The sequence below is a fragment of the Salvelinus fontinalis genome, chromosome 5, assembly GCF_029448725.1.
Source record: "Salvelinus fontinalis isolate EN_2023a chromosome 5, ASM2944872v1, whole genome shotgun sequence".
NCBI classification, from domain to species: domain Eukaryota; kingdom Metazoa; phylum Chordata; class Actinopteri; order Salmoniformes; family Salmonidae; genus Salvelinus; species Salvelinus fontinalis.
The window spans coordinates 19,155,431-19,172,794 of NC_074669.1; the positions used below are offsets into that span (position 1 = coordinate 19,155,431).

The 17,364-nt window shown below is 45.4% G+C and overlaps 1 protein-coding gene across 5 annotated transcripts in view; it reads right to left on the reverse strand.

The window, feature by feature from the left end:
* LOC129855266 (cytosolic carboxypeptidase 6-like) overlaps positions 1-17,364 on the reverse strand; it is a 461,876-nt gene that overhangs the window by 6,565 nt on the left and 437,947 nt on the right. For all 5 annotated transcript variants that reach the window (XM_055922731.1, XM_055922729.1, XM_055922728.1 and 2 more), the window contains 3 exons: positions 15,462-15,573; positions 8,033-8,182; positions 6,662-6,824 (listed from right to left, as the gene is read on the reverse strand). In XM_055922731.1, coding sequence (XP_055778706.1) covers positions 6,662-6,824; positions 8,033-8,182; positions 15,462-15,573 — 425 coding nt within the window. The remainder of the gene's footprint in view (positions 1-6,661; positions 6,825-8,032; positions 8,183-15,461; positions 15,574-17,364) is intronic.

The window sequence follows — 17,364 nt, forward strand, 5'->3', positions numbered from 1 at the left end:
TAAGAGGAGCAGAGGGTAGGCAGGCAGCAGAATTGGCCAGTGGCTAGATTGGTAAGTACGTACACAATGATGTCCATCTCACGCCATAAAGCTCTAGCTGGCTATTTAATCTGTCTGTCTAAAAGCCACTAGGGATGGTGATGGAAATACAATTTAATGAACCTGTGTCACAAGTCTCAAGTCTCTATGTGTACTGTCATGTAAGACAACTAATAGGGTTTTGATGAATAATTGAATTTGTTTGAGGATAAAAGTAAGCCGATACTGTGTGATTTAATGGGGGGGAAAGAGAGAAAGGAAGACAACAATAGAAAAAAAATTGCAACTGGGGGAGCATATTTGCCTGATATCCATCATTTGCATACTTGTCACTGTCCATCAATTATGTCTAACAATCAGTGAATACAGAAATGTTCAATTGGCAAGTTTGGTATTCAAATGTGAATCTAGCTCCCATGCTTTGTGCGTACCAATGTCATACTGTTGTCAGAATGATCTCCTAGACTGCAGTTAGCTGTCAGGCCGTGCGGTCTTCAGGCAGGGAACCAGTGGGCTGGTGATTGATGTTGGAGCCAGGAGGAACCACCGAGCTGTCCGGTTCCACATTGTGCTCCTAGTGCTGTATCAATTTATGTGTACGGAAGCCAGCACAACTTAAGTGAGGCAGAAATATCAAACTAAGGGTTTGACAACATGGCCGTGCTTGAGTGAGACTTTTACTGTGAGACCCAGGGATAATGGGTATTTCAGGAGCCGTCTAGAGCCTAAAGGACAGGGGGAAATGGCACACACCCAGAACATGGAGCAGTCTCTCTTCAGTGGATTAAAGTCCAGCGCTGGACTTGTTAACTTGTCAAAGTAAAAAGGGCAACGCGTAGATGCCTCTCACCACTGGCATGTCTGGTCACATGACACAGCTAGTGCTGGAGTTCATCGTCCAATCAGCCCTCACCATCTTACTTTGAGGAAATGGAAGGCATTGCGTAAAGTTTTATAAAATACCAAAAAGTGGGAAGATTTGAAAGTCACAGAGTACTCGCTCTCTCAGTCAAAGTGTCAAGCTGGGTTTTGAATAAGGTCCCAGATTCTCTCAACCTTCACACTTGCTGGTCTCTCTGTTAATGATGCTCTGACATTACAGTGTGTATACAACATAACATAAACAAAATATGTTTGATGGAGAAAATAGAATAACCTGAAAACCCACACAATAACCTAAAAGACAAAATAGAATAACCCCGACACAAGGGTAAACCAAATGTGCCTGCTCTGTCCTGCTTCAGAGATAATACACATACTTAAAGTACCACATCACTTTTTAAGAAAAAAACTTTTCATTTATCTATAGAAGACAGTTCCACAACAAAGGCTTTGAGCAAGAGACTGGTACTGTACCTTCATCTGGATGAGTGCTCATCTCCTCATAATGTTGCCTATACCCATCCATGAAGAGCCATAACAGACAAACACAGAGACTTTAGACTCAGAGGGACACCAGTCCAAAGAAACCTCTATGGAATCTTCCCAATATAAGAACAAAGCAAATGCCACAGTGAATTCTCAGCAAGAAACATAATTTCTCTCCATTTTGTGTGAGATTACAGGTGGTGCTAAATCATTAAACGACAGGAAATATTCCAACTGCTCTGGCGGGGAACATTCACAGCTTGCTCATCCAATATAATGAGTCTTTAAGACCTGGGTTACCATACACAGGGGAAGGAAAGGAAGGACACATCTGTGAGATTGAACAATTTCCCATCCAGCACTGTGAGAAGCTCCCTCTCTGAGGCCCTCTATGCTGTGATAAAGGTCCATGCTACTAGAAAGGTTAAGATTTCAATTCTGGTGGCTACAATAGTCTCAGCAGCAGATCGGACAAGGTTGGGTTAATTTGGGGTCCAGGTAATTATTTATTTGTCATGAATTTGTTTTTTAGAGCGGGATGGGGGTTGCAAAGCTTAAAGGTCTTTGTTGATGATTTGCACGCTCCATAGGCCAGATCACTGGCGCGTAAAAGCGACATGGCTGGTTCCTTCAACCTGTCTGACCCCAATTTTTGCTCTACATGAAGTCTCCGCTGTCCTCTCCCGTCGTAGTGCTGACACTCCCCATCCCCAGGCCCAGCCTCACGCAGCCCCCAGGGCCTGTTCTTGTCTGACCTTCAGCACCCCACCTCCCCTACCATGACTCAGTCCTCCCCTCCACCTCCCCGTCACCCACCACGCTTGCCTCGCCATGGAATTACTATACAATGCTCTACCATTTAGATGAATACCTCACTTAATCCATCTTGCTCTCAGCCAGCGGACTTTAGCACAGAGAGACCAACAAAGACTGCCAGTAAACACTGCTGCTCCCGAAGCATAAAGGAGGGGTGTGAAGGGCCACCGCAGCTCTGTTCGGGTTTCTCATCTCTTTCTTTAAGCCCAATGCACAGCGACAAATAATCAAGGGACTTGTTATGCCCTGGTTATTTGGCATAGCGGCCACCTATCTATGCGGTGTGATGCTGGCTATCACCGTGGTTATGCTATGTACATATATATTACAGAAGCATCTTCTGTTCCAACTGTCTTCTCTATACAGCACATCTGTTTTATGTGAGAAAACAAAAAAAGAAACATGTTCAAGGAGAGGGAAAGTTGTGACTCTTTCCACACACAGTAAATTACTTCTTTTTTTTTGGTTTCCATCCCATCTTTGACACTAAGGGAAAATAATCTCCTGGCTACAGAGTAATTCTACATGGATGGGTTTCTTATTATAGAGAGCCAGTCAACTAGTCCTTGGACGTGATGGTTCAGTGAAACACTAGGTGGGGAAAAAGCACTGAGTGAAATGAGAAGTTTGAAGATGGCGCTACAGTGGACTGCTATTTTGTGTTTTTTTTATGCTGTGTGATTTTACATAATATTTCTTCTATTCTATTCTATATTCTACTATATTCTACTATAAGATTTCTACTTCAATGAGTAGGCAGCTGTGGATGCACTGCTCATTCCAGACCAGGCCCTAATCCCGGGCCTCGAAAGAGGAAGAGATGGCACAAGAGAGGCAAACGAGCAGGCTTCCTGACGAGACTAAATGGATGATATACCACCTCTACCCTTCATTCTATTGGTGAACATAGAGAACAACATGGACGAGCTCCGTTTGAGACCATCCTGTCAATGGGAGCTGAAGAACTATAATATCCTATGTTTCTCGGAGTCGTGGCTGAACAAAGACTATGGATAATATAGTGCACATCTAGCTAGTTTTTCTATGCATCATCAAGACTGAACATCAGCTTTGGGTAAAGATAAGGGGGAAGTGTGTGCCTCTGTTAACTACAGCTGGTGCGCAATCTCTAATATTAAGGAAGTCTCAAGGTTTTGCTCGCTTGAGTTATAATACCTAATGATAAACTGCAGACATACTATTTACCAAGTGAGTTTTCCTTCACATTTTTCGTAGCTGTCTATTTACCACCACAAACCGATGCTGGCACTAAGATCGAGCTGCATAGGGCCATAAGCAAATAAGAAGGCGCACATCCAGAGGCAATGCAAGGAAACAGAAATCCGTCTTACCTCAATTTTAGCAGCATGTCACTTGTGCAACCAGAGGCAAAAAAACACATACAAAGCTCTCCCTCACCCTCCATTTGGCAAATCTGACCATAACTCTATCCTCCTGATTCCTGCTTACAAGTAAAAACAAACAGGAAATACCAGCGCTCAATTGAAGTGGTCCGATGAAGTGGATGCTAAGCTATTGGACTGTTTCGGTAGCATGTTCCGGGATTCATCCGAAAAAATTGAGGTGTATAGCACATCAGTCACCGGCTTCATTAATAAGTGCATCAACAGCATCGTCCCCACAGTGACCTCACGTACATATCCCAACCAGAAGCCATGGATTACAGGCAACATCCGTACTGAGCTAAAGGCTAGAGCTGCCGCTTTCAAGGAGCCCCCAGGTGGTGAGGGTAGGCAACAACACATCTGCCACACTGACCTTTAACACGGAGGCTTCTCAGGGGTAAGTGCTTAGTCCCCTCCCGTACTCCCTGTTCACCCACAACTGCATGGATGCACACGACTCCAACACCATCATTAAGTTTGCTGACGATGATGGTGGTTGCCTGATCAATGATAATGATGAGTGTGGCGTCAGGACAACAACCTCTCCCTCAACATCAGCAAGACAAAGGAGCTGATCCTGGACTACAGGAAAATGAGTGCCCCCATCCACATCATCAGGGCTGTAGTGGAGCGGGTCGAGCGCTTCAAGTTCCTCGGTGTCCACATCACTAAGGAATTATCATGGTCCACACACACCAACACAGTCGTGAAGAAGGCTGCTCAGGAGGCTGAAAAGATTTGGCATTGGGCCCTCAGATCCTCAAAAAGTTCTACAGCTGCACCATTGAGAGCATCTTGACTGGCTGCATCACCATTTGGTATGACAACTGCTTGGCATTCAACCACAAGGTGCTACAGAGGGTAGTGTGTACAGCCCAGTGCATTACTGGGGCCGAGCTCCCTGCCATCCAGGAACTCTATACCAGGCAGAGGAAGGCCTTAAAAATGATCAAAGACTTCAGTCACCCAAGTCCTAGACTGTTCTCTCTGCTACCATGCGGCAAGCGGTACTGATGCAGCAAGTCTGGAACCAACAGGACCCTGAACAGCTTCTACCCCCAAACCATAAGACTGCTAAACAGTTAGTTAAATAGTTATGCAAATAGCTACCCGTACTATCTGCATTGACCTTTTTTGCATGAACTCATCACATACGCTGCTGCTACTGTTTATGATCTATCCTGTTGCCTAGTCATTTTATCATTACCTATATGTACATACCTAGCTCAATTACCTCGTACCCCTGCACATTGACTTTGTGCTGGTACCCAATGTATATAGCCAAGTTATTGTTATTCGTTGTGTTTATTCCTCGTGTTATTATTTTTTTTATTATTTCTCTTTTTTTCATTCTGCATTGTTGGGAAGGCCCCGTAAGTAAGTATTTCACTGTTATGCCTGTTGTTTACGAAGCGTGAGACAAATAACATTTGATTTGATTTAAAATTCCAGCATCAGTCACGGGCTTTACATACTTTTTGATATACACAAGATCAAATGATAAACAAACAAATAAACAAAGAAGTGAATGGATTCCCTATAAATAAGGGTGGCTGGCAGTGAGTTGTCTACAGTGTGACAGAGTGATACCAGGCAGGACCATAGCTACACAGAGCAGAGCCACACACAGACACCTCACCCTCCTGACACTAGAGGGCACTTAGGCTACACATAATATCTCCTCTCATCTCAGGCAATCTGGACACTGCACAGTACACTTTCTGCCTGTAGGCTGAAACTTCACACCCCTCTGGTTTTCTGCCTCTTCTCTATCCCATGGATCTGAGCTGTGTCAAGGTAATACAAGGTACACTGAAGGAAAACTTGAGTCTATGGAGAATGCCAATTTAACCCTGAATCCCTTTGGAGTGTACAAAACACTGTGCGATTATCAGGCCTGCTGTATTCTATTCTTCATCACAATGAAAGTAGAACCCACATCCTCTCTACCTCTTTTGTACACAAAATCAATGGGGCAGGTGTCGCCTTCCCACTGTCACTATGTATCTGTCGGAACATGAGAGCAAGGCAGTGCGATAGGGGCTGACCTGACTCATCCACACCTCAGCCCTGCGCTGCCTGCCAATCGAGCCAGGCCTCCAATAATGACTCCTGGAATAATTAAGAAATCAATAGGCTCTCGTCTGGCCCTAAATGAGAGGTTGTTACTATAGGAGCAGGCAGCATGTGGATAAACGCTAGGGGATGGAGCGCCACTACAATAGCCTGACATTATCACCCTCAGCCCTCATTACTGGGCTCTACAGACGCCTGTTCTGTTGCCTGGTGTACAGACATCACTGGCCCAGAAAACTGTACAGGGCTGGCTTTTGTCTACTCAGGAGCAGCATTGATTTGGAGAATCAGACCTTTTGTAGTCTGGGGTATCTCCCTTAAGAGGACACAAATGTAATCTGCACACAGTGCCCAATCTCTGCGCACTGGCCGGGCTCTCAAGAAGAAATCGGATTCTGTTTGTGACGCATTTTGTTGTCCAAAAATACAGAAAACACTGTTGGTGTTTGAACACTGGTTTGCTGGCCCAATGACACAAGCCTTTCAATACATGAGGCAACAAGCAACCAATCTACACAGGACTCTGCCACACACCTTCCTGGGACATAACCTCACACTCAATATCCCTTTAAACCAATCTATCTGTGCTGCAGCCTGTATCCAACGAGTCCCAAGCACCAGAACACCACAATTCCCTGTGCTCCTCTTGCCTCTCTTCTACATGGATGGACAGGATGTATTGATTGAACTATCAATCAACTCTGACATCCATACAGCATGATTTCAATGGGATGTGAAGCTCAGAAGTTTGGGGAAGTTAGGGGAGGGAGAGATGGAGAGATGGAGGAAACATCAGTGAGGTACACATGTTGTGTACTCAATCTCTGTCTCTCCTCCAGATGCCTCCTTTCCTCTCCCCCAACAGCCAGCGGGAGAGGCAGGGCAGGCTGAGAAGAATGGGGAGCCTGGCCAGGCCACCTGGGGCCCCTAATGAGGACAATGAGAGAGAAGGATACAGGTGTCCTCTGTGTAGGGAACGGGCGCCGTGCTCCCTGCTGCCATGTAGCTGTAGAAGGACACCTCCAGGGTGTAGCAGTAGGACATGTCGTCCAGCAGGCCGCCCAGGAAGCGCCTCCCGGTGCCAGCTTTCACAACATCACGGTTAAACGATGTGTTGGACTATGGGGGTGAAACACACTGTTAATACAGAGTGCATTCTACTACACCAGCATTATAATTCAAATTAGATTTAATTAGTCTGAAAAATGACAAAGTATATGTTGCATACGGATGTGGGATCTTAATTTGATCACCCTGTTGCAGGAGAACTTTCTGGCAATGCAGTGTATTTGAGGTTTAAAAATTATTCTGAAGTTTGTAATTTCCAATTTTCCCTTATGAAAAATGTATCAACCACTACAAAAATGCCCATTAATTATAATTTCACATTTCCTATTGCTGCAGGATTTTTTCCCTGCTGTGGCAAACAGGCTCAAATTAAGATCCTACATCTGTAGAAGTGTGTTGGTGAATTTCAATGCTTCATTCTAAAAATGCCTATACAACTCATTGCAGTCTTGTTGTTATGCATAGTAACATGGATTGTAAGTCAGCTTCAGCATTTAACATGATTCAGTCAATTCAGGCAGTTTCCATTGCCCTCTAGTTCACTCGACTTGAATGGAATGTGACCCCTGTAACTTAAATGCAGACTTCCACTACTGGCAGAACTTATTGAGTTCTATGACTATGTGCTTTGGGCAGTGCTGAATGGGCAGTAAGAAAAGAGCACAGTAAGGGACATGACTCTGGCCAGCTGTCACACCCCAACGGTATACATACACACGCACACACACACATGCAGGCACACACACTGCTGTAGACAAAGATGAGCTCTTTATTGAGACAGCATCATAAATAACCAGTGGACAATCTGTGATATTCTTATGTATGGTGGGTGGCTAAAATTATTTTAGCTGTTGCAAGACTTTCCTTGTGTACTGGTGAAGAAAGTCTATGAGAGCTGTGAACGTGTCGCTGCACAGAAAAGGTTATTCTTCTGGCTATATTGTATGTAACTGGCACTGCTGCAAAATGGCACGTTGGCTGAGCGCTGAAGGTCAGTGTGGCTGGGAGGAGGAGGGAAACAGACTTTTCAAATATAAAGCTTCCACACCCAGCTGTATGATAGATCTCAGTTTACCCTGTGGTTCATGCAGTCACTATTGTAGCATAGACAACTAGCACCTGCTATTATGTGGGCTGTATTCCTGTGGAACATCTGTGAGATGAGTAGGGTTAGGATTGATATTGCCTGACCAGGGAAAACTCTGGGCCCTACAGTAGTTGTAAAGTTTTCCCTGGTATGATTGATGTGAGGAACTTACGAAGGAGAAGTCTGGGGCGTTTTGGCAGAGCAGGCGAGGGAACACGGCCTGTCTCTGGACTCTCTCCTCCTCCTCAAACACGTTTCCGTACATGAAGCCATTTATCATGGTGGAGTGGGCGTGCACATCAATGTAAAACTCCAGACCTACCTTGTGTACGCCACAAACAAATACAGACAGACAGACAGATAAAGAGAAACATAGAGAAAGCAGTGGTGTCACAAATAGAGTGTAAACCTCCTGAATATACACCATTTACACATTTCATAGCCATTGCCATTTCCATCAAAATGTAAAGTTCTTGATTTGACTGAGACTCCTTGCCTACACTGTTTTCATATGCCCACAGCATGGATTCAACCGAGCACAAAACAAGTGGGAACAACAACAACCAAGCTGTGTCACACCAATGCTTTGGTTGGCTGTGGAGGGCAGCTTCCTGGGGTGGGCAGCGGGAAGTGGCGGCATGGGAGTGCCATCTGAAAGACGACTCTCAGAGGTGGCAGAGCAGCAGAGGAGAAAGCACAGAGGAGATGACACACCTCCCACAGCGACAGAGAGAGAGAGAGTGAGAGGGAGAGAGAGAGGGGAGGGGAGGTTAAGAATGATAGGATACAAGTCCTATTTTTATCCCCAGTAGAGCCCAGGGACAGAGCTAAAGAGAGGAGTGCTCAGGAGACAGTCTTGGTGGCCCCACACAGAGGAGATATGGAGACTGGCTGGGGGTGACCCCTCCAGATACAGCTGCACAACAATACAACAGTCCAGCCCACACACAATCAGGCTTTACTCAGACTACCAGGTACTGTAGCTGCACTCCTTCCAACACAGCAGGCGGAGGAGCTGAGAGGAATACACTATGAGAGCCAGCTGCCACACACTCAAGGACACACATACACACACACACACACATACCGCTACAGCGCACCTCAGATCACATCTGCGTCAGTACACACCTCTCATAATTAATTCTGGCTTTATTTCAGAAGTTTGGCTTTAAAAGACAGAGATAAAAGCGGTGCAATATGGCAATAGACATTCTTCTAGGGACAGTCTTGTGAAAATCTCCTCAGTTGACAAGGCTGCACAGCAGAGGTGACACAGTGGGGAATAAAAGTTCAGTTTCATGTTAGAGAATTGTAGAATGAAATTCCAGGCCAATCCCATGCTACTGTGGCCAGTGTTTAAAGCTCTCTCTCTCTCTCTCTAGCTGTGGACACGGTGAAGCAGGTGTAATGAGCCCTCTCTCACTCTCACTCCCCCTGACCCCTCATTCCCCAGCACAGCCCAGTACAGCCTCCTTTCACTCCATATTTCTTTCTTTCATTCTTTCTTCCCTCTCTCTCTCCTTCTCCTCTCATTACACATTCCAGAGCGTATCTCAGTTCCCGGGGGTCGTCAGGCGGTAGGGAGGGATGGAGAAGGAGAGGGAGAAAAGGAAAAGGAGGGGGGAGAGGGCGACTCGGTGCTTGAAATTCTGCTCACAGCCAAAGCAATTTCCTGGCAAGCGCGGTGCTGTCAGCTGCTCTGATGGCTGGCTGTGAAATATTGTGGCTGGGAGTGGGCCGGCAGCAGGCTCTGGCAGGCAGATCGATTGAGCCCGAGAGGAAGAGCGGGAAACAACAAAAAAGGGAAAAAGAAAGCAAAACACAGCCGCCATTAAGGCAGCTCCATCAGGCAGTTGAAGGAGTTCCCACTTCCCAGTGTCTGCTAGAGGCAGAAAGTCCTCTAATCGGCAACGCTCACCCAGGTAAAGGGAGGAGGGTGTGGAGGGTGTTGGGACTTCGGAACCACCCAGTGGGATTTTTTACACACACGTAAAATGACCCTTCTCCCAGTTAAAGTACAGCTCAAATGATGGAGTACTGCATGAAATGGCATCATTTTCTCTGGCCCCAAGCTTCTGCAACGATAAGTATAGCTTGGCTCGACTGCTTTGCTCTGTTAACAATGTAAATTAAGAATCAAAATAAAATGTTCGCACAGCATTGGGTCGCTTAAATGGCCACGCTCCAGCGGTTTACTCCAGAATTATACAAAAGATTCAAGCTGGGAAGCCAAAGTGAATCACCAACAGCATCTCCCAGTGTCCAAACAAGGAGTCACTCGATCCTAAGTGGTGATTCCCCTTAATATCTCAAGGACAATGGAAGTACAATGATACAGTGAAGTTCAAGCCAGCCCACAATGTCAACTGAGAGTTAGCGTAACAGTCTCCTAATGTGCTGTCAATCACAGGCAGACAGGACTGTGAGACTGGAGCAGTGATTGATTGTTTAATTACCAACCCACTTTGACCTAGAGAATTGTTCATTTGAAATTGTAATCAAGCAATTAGAGGCAATTAAGAAATGTAGAGAAGGAAAGTCAAAAGACAATCTGAGTGTAGAGGCTTTACAAATTAAATGTCTCAGAGAGGGAGAGCGAGAGAGGGAGAGCGAGAGAGGGAGAGCGAGAGAGGGAGAGCGAGAGAGGGAGAGAGAGAGAGAGCCCGGCTTGTTAGGTAGCAGCTCCCTACAACTCAATAGAAGGACTTGGACTCAACTTGATCTGAACTGGGGTTGCTCCAGTTTAGTTTAATGGGGAAGGTCAAATTAATTTTGTCAGACATGTACTTATCTGCTGCATATTAATTAGTCTGGGCCATAAACGGTTTGGCTTATTTTAACACAGATTTTGGGGGGGCTGATTTAAGCAGGATTACAGACTAAAGGCAGATTCTCTCACAAAGCCCTTAGCATCAGCAATACCTCTAGAAGAAACCCTAGCTAGGTTCAGTGGAATTTACTGCATCAAACGTTTCCTCTATGCTAACAGTATTAACATATAGCTGGTACTCCATGTTTATACATTTAGAATAAAACCTATAAGTATCCCTGTATGACTGGGGAGCAGAGTTATGAGTGATACAGTGCATTCGGTGCGGTGGGTGGGTCCCAGTGGGATACAGAGAGAGAACAGACGTGGCAGCGCTCAATCCTGTAAGCCCCTCATTCTCTCTCTGCCACAGACTGATTGATGGACGTATTTGTTCCTTTTTAACACAGAGGTGACTTGTAATCAAGCTGAACGGGCACTCAGACAGCACTCTGCAACAGGGCTGTTAATGCTTCGTAAGCAGCTGCATCTGTCTGGAAGCCCTGTGTGCCAGGAAAGTCTGTTACTCCATCTATCCACCTCCCAACCTCTCACACACCCTGGGTCTGTTTGGTGGATCTATGCCCCCATTGTGTCACCAAAGCATCTTTAGTACAAACAGCACGAAACTAGAGACACCCCAAATGGCTTCCTCTGCGGTGCCATTTTCTTGTTCTTTGCCTGTGAGAGCCAGACAGTTCTGCTTCAAACTGGAATAGGCGGTTGAGGAATTGAAAAGGGGGATGATGGCGACAAATTGGCCGTAAATCTCTGAAATGGATAAGAAATGGGCCGATGACACTAGAGGACATCTCAACAGACAGACGAAAATAGCATTGTCCCCAAGCGCCCTGAACACAGCAGACAAAGACTCCCCATAGGAAAAAGGAAAAGAAAGTAGAGCCAGGAGGAGGAGGGGGGGTTCAAGGTGCAATTTTCATCTAGCATGCATGACAGGACCAAATACATTTGTTTCAGACATACAATTAATTTTGTAATATTAAAAAGGTCAGAAATGAACCATGGCAATACTGGCCCTTTTGTCATCCTTAACAAATTATCCAAAATGGCGCTATCAGATTGATGGGGATATATTCACTATGATGAATGTTCTGAGAAATCAGCCAATCAAAAATAATGATTATTCTCCTTTGATAAATGGGCTGGGAAAGCATTGCATTAGTTAGGAGATGGGTCCATTTGTTTCTTCACTCTTCACAGATATATTTTCTTGCATCACTGACTCGATGAAATTTTTGCTTTTGACCAATGCTCAGCTGCGGATGTGAAATTACAGGATTTTATACAACTGTTCATATGTCCTTACATTCAGATGGTTTCAGAGCTAATACGGATGTAAGGTGACAGCTTTGCTAAGAAGCAATTCAAATCTGTATGTAATGAAAATAAATCTTTGTCAATCAAGCTTAGATAAATTGCTTTTTAGAGATGATCAAAAAAGGAGGGATCTTTCTCTAATGAAACAGAGATACAATTATACATTTTCCAAAATAAAAAACAAGACTTCTATATTACTAAAAGGGATTAAATAAATGCTGTTGCAGTCTGACTGTCACTGAGCCCTTTCCTAAAGCTAGAGAAATGGCTTCGGTTTGACATTCTTCAAGAGTCAAATGGCCAGTGACAGCTTGGAATCATCTGCGTCTGCTACCATCTGCCAGCTAGAGGGAAGCGGACAAATAAAGAGTAGCATGTTAGCCCGGCACTGATCTCCTCCTGTTGTCCTCAGACCGTGGCCTTGTAGCCTCATTAGTGGATATGCACAGTGTGAGACAGCAGTGGATGGAGGGCCAGGCCCCTGGCCATAGAACTGGCACTGGGACTGGCATGTGGGAGCCCCAAATCTGAGTGCTGTGTCTGATGTGATTAGCTTGAGAGAGGCGGCCCAGGCCTCTCCTCTGACAGGGCCAGTCGGCCACAGCTAGGGCAGGGGATGGGTTAGGAGAGAGTGGGGCTGATGTGATGTGGGCACACGGTCCTAGTTGGGATTGTACTGTATGGATGGAGTGCTGAGGGTGCTGGGGGGTTAAGACACTGTGAGGTGGTGAAGGGGTGGAGAGCTTAATGAGAGTTCTCCTTCAGGCCACTGGATCTGCCAGTGGAATCATAATTACACATGTGGGTAGCAGGCAGGCAGAGGCTCTCTCTCACAGCCCGTGGCTCTGCACTGAGCTACATGTGCATGTTCTCTATTGGAGTTAGAGTGCATTGGAGTGAGACACTACCGGTTAAAAGTTTTAGAACACCTAGTCATAGTCAAGGGTCTTTCTTTATTTTTACTATTTTCTACAATGTATAATAATAGTGAAGTCATCAAAACTATGAAATAACACATATGGACTCATGTAGTAACCCAAAAAGTGTTAAACAAATCAAAATATTTGTTATAGTTGAGATTCTCAAATAGCCACCCTTTGCCTTGATGACAGCTATGCGCACTCTTGGCATTCTCTCAACCAGCTTCACCTGGAATGCTTTTCCAAAAGTCTTGAAGGTGCTCCCACATATGGTGAGCACTTGTTGGCTGCTTTTCCTTCACTCTGCGGTCCGACTCATCCCAAAACATCTCAATTAGTTTGAGGTCGGGATTGTTGAGGCCAGGTCATCTGATGCAGGCCTCAATCATTCTCCGTTTTGGTAAAATAGCCCGTACACAGCCTGGAGGTATGTTGGGTCATTGTCCTGTTGAAAAACAAATGATAGTCCAACTAAGCCCAAACCAGATGGGATGGCGTATCACTGCAGAATGCTGTTCTAGCCATGTTGGTTAAGAGTGGCTTGAATTCTAAATAAATCACAGACAGTGTCACCAGCAAAGCACCCCCACACCATAATTCCTCCTCCATGCTTTACGGTGGGAAATACACATGCGGAGATCATCCGTTTACCCACACCGTGTTTCACAAAGACACTGTGGCTGGAACCAAACATTTCCAATTTGGACTCCAGACCAAAGGACATATTTCCACCAGTCTAATGTCCATTGCTCATGTTTCTTTGCCCAAGAAAGTCTCTTCTTATTATTGGTGTCCTTTAGTAGTGGTTTCCTTGCAGCAATTCAACCATGAAGGCCTGATTCACCAGTCTCCTCTGAACAGTTGATGTTGAGATGTATCTGTTACTTGAACTTTGTGAAGCATTTATTTATTTCTGAGGCTGGTAACTCTAATGAACTTATCCTCTGCAGCAGAGGTAACTCTGGTTCTTCCTTTCCTGTGGCGGTCCTCATGAGAGCCAGTTTCATCATAGCGCTTGATGGTTTTTGCGACTGCACTTTTTTGCTTACTGCATGATTCCATATGTCTTATTTCATAGATCTGATGTCTTCACTATTATTCTACAATGTAGAAAATAGACATACTAAAGAAAAGCCCTTGAATGAGTAGGTGTTCTAAAACTTTTGACCAGTAGTGTATGTGTGTGAGTATGAGAGTGAATGCAAATGGTGCTGTGTGTTTGTGTCAGAGAAAGAGTCCGAGAGTCAGAGAGAGAGAGAGAGAGAGAGAGAGAGAGAGAGAGAGAGAGAGAGAGAGAGAGAGAGAGAGAGAGAGAGAGAGAGAGAGAGAGAGAGAGAGAGTACCTACAGCATGTACTTGTGTGTTTGGATGTGAGTGTGTGTATGTAGTTTGCAGAAGTGTGAGGGACATGAGTGGATCACTCTGCCATGAAGGAGCCCATCGATCAGCGTGTCAGTGCTAGGGGAAAAGGTTAAACTGAGGGGCGCGCCCCTTTGCTCAGCAGAACGCCCTGGTCTTATCAGGATTAGAAAGTGTAAGAAAGGGCAGACGATTCCCAGGACAGACTCTGACCTTCAGTAATCTAACAACCTGCGTTTCCACTTATAATTAACATGAAGGAAAAAAAAACCACAAGGGCCCGGTCCTCTAAGAAAGAAAGTGCAAGCTGAATATAGAGTACACAACAGACACCGGCACCTCAGTACTATCTAATGTTCCAGAGACCTACAGTACACGTTACAGAGAGCTGCTGAGTATCAATCCCAAAGCACCTTTCTTTAGTTCCACAGGAGTGAACTAAGCACTAAACTGGAAATAGAGTTCAGAACAGAGTTCAAACCTCAACTCAGGTGTTTCAAATACTGAGTGTATAAAACATTAAGAACCTTCCTAATATTGAGTTGCACCCCCTTTTTTGCCCTCAGAACAGCCTCAATTCGTCAGGGCATGGACTCTACAAGGTGTCAAAAGCGTTCTACAGGGATGCTGGCCCATGTTGACTCCAATGTTTCCCACAGTTGTGTCAAGTTGGCTGAATGTCCTTTGGGTGGTGCACCGTTCTTTATACACATGGGAAAACGTTAAGAGTGAAAAACCCAGCATCGTTGCAGTTCTTGACACAAACCGGTATGCCTGGCACCTACTACCATACCTCATTCAAAGATACTTAAATCTTTTGTCCTATTCACCCTCAATGGCACACATACACAATCCATGTCTCAATTGTCTCAAGGCTTAAAAATCCTTCTTTAATCGTCTCCTCCCCTTCATCTACACTGATTGAAGTGGATTTAACAAGTGACATAAATAAGGGATCATTGGATTCACCTGGTCAATCTATGTCATGGAAAGAGTGGGTGTTCTTAATGTTTTGTCCACCCAGTGTAGCACTAGGATCTCTGTGGAATTTCAGCCCATTCTTGACTCTGAAAAGGTTGTATGTTGTGTGCTTCAGGGTGAAGAATGCACAGCCCATACTACTGTATAAAGTGTGTAATACAGATGTTAGAAGCAGGTTGGAGATTGGGACTCACTGCGTCTTGGCTGAGCTGGACAATGAGCTGTTTGACGGCGTGGAGGGTGGGGTGGATCCAGGGGGACGGCTCCTGCCAGTGACGGTTCAGGTCAAAACCCATAAGAGAGCACCTGGAAATGACCATACACACATGAGTTGAATATTTTCAGATACCTACAACACTAATTCATTCAATCAGAAATCAATTTTTTCTTTCAGATTTTCACTAAACAGTCAATTAGCTGTAAATACCTGATTGTTCTACAAGAATCAATCTGCACATACACTACATGGCCAGAAGTATATGGACATCCCTTCAAATGAGTGGATTTGGCTATTTCAGCCACACCCATTGCTGACAGGTAGATAAAATCCAGCACATAGCCATGCAATCTCCATAGACAAACATAGGCAGTAGAATTGCCCGTACTGAAGTGCTCTGTGACTTTCAACATGGCACCGTCATACGATGCCACCTTTCCAACAAGTCAGTTTGTAATATTTCTGCCCTGCTAGAGCTGGAAGCGACGTCAGCACAATAACTGTTTGTCGGGAGCTTCGTGAAATGGGTTTCCATGACCGAGCAACAGCACACAAGCCTAAGATCACCATGCGCAATGCCAAGCGTCGGCTGGAGCGATGTAAAGCTCGCCGCCATTGGACTCTGGAACAGTGGGAACGCGTTCTCTGGAGTGATGAATCGCGCTTCACCATCTGGCAATCCAGATCCAGATGGACTAATTTCGGTTTGGCGGATGCCATGAGAACGCTACCTGTACCAAAGCATAGTGCCAATTGTAAAGTTTGGTGGAGGAAGAATAAGGGTCTGGGGCTGTTTTTCATGGTTCGTGCTGGGCCCCTTAGTTTCAGTGAAGGGAAATCGTAACGATACAGCATACAATTACATTCTAGACGATTCTGTGCTTCCAACTTCGTGGCAACAGTTTGGGGAAGGCCCTTTCCTGTTTCAGCATGACAATGCCCCCATACACAAAGCGAGGTCCATACAGAAATGGTTTGTCAAGATCGATGTGGAAGAACTTACATTAGGGCTTCAGAGTGGGACAGTGGTCTAAGGCACTGGTTCGATTCCAGGCTGTATCACATCTGGTCGTGATTGGGAGTCCCATAGGGCGGAGCACAATTGGCCCAGCGTCACCCGGGTTTGGTCGGGGTAGGCTGTCTCTCTGTCACATGCGAAGGGTATTTTAAACTAGATCTACATGCAGTTGTTACAACAACAAGAAAATAGCTTCAAGTGTTTTGTCCAAATACTGGTGGATTCTACTAATAAAATAATGGATGACCTGACCAGAGAGGTCCAGGACCTGAAGAACAGTTTGCAGTTCTCCCAGGGTCAGCTCGATGAGTTGAAACAGGAGAACGGCAAGATGATAGCAATCTGTAAGTCATTGAGAGAGGACATCAGTTCTGTGTGTGAATCCATGCTAACAATGATAGATAAATCAGTCTCGAGGGACAATCAAGGCGGAACAACATGGTTGTGGACGGAATTGCAGAATCTGCACATGAGACCTGGATGGATTCTGAGGACAAAATGATCTCTGAGAAATTGAAGATGGACCACAGGACGATTGAGGTGGAGTGTGCCCACAGGACTGGTAAAACTACCACCGGCACAGGTGATAGGCCCAGGCCGATAGTGGTCAAGTTCCTGAGGTTCAAGGACAAGGTAGCTGTTCTGGAAAGAGCCAAGAACTTGAGAGGTGTCACGTCTGCTCCCGCTCTTCCCCCCCCCCTGGCGCTTGAGGGCGCCAGAATGCCTTGCATCACTCACTCCTGCCATCCATCACGTACACCTGCCTTTCCTCGTCACGCGCATCAGCGTTATTGGACTCACCTGGACTCTCTTATCACCTGTTCATTTTCTCCCCTATATGTGTCAGTTCCCCAGCTCTGTT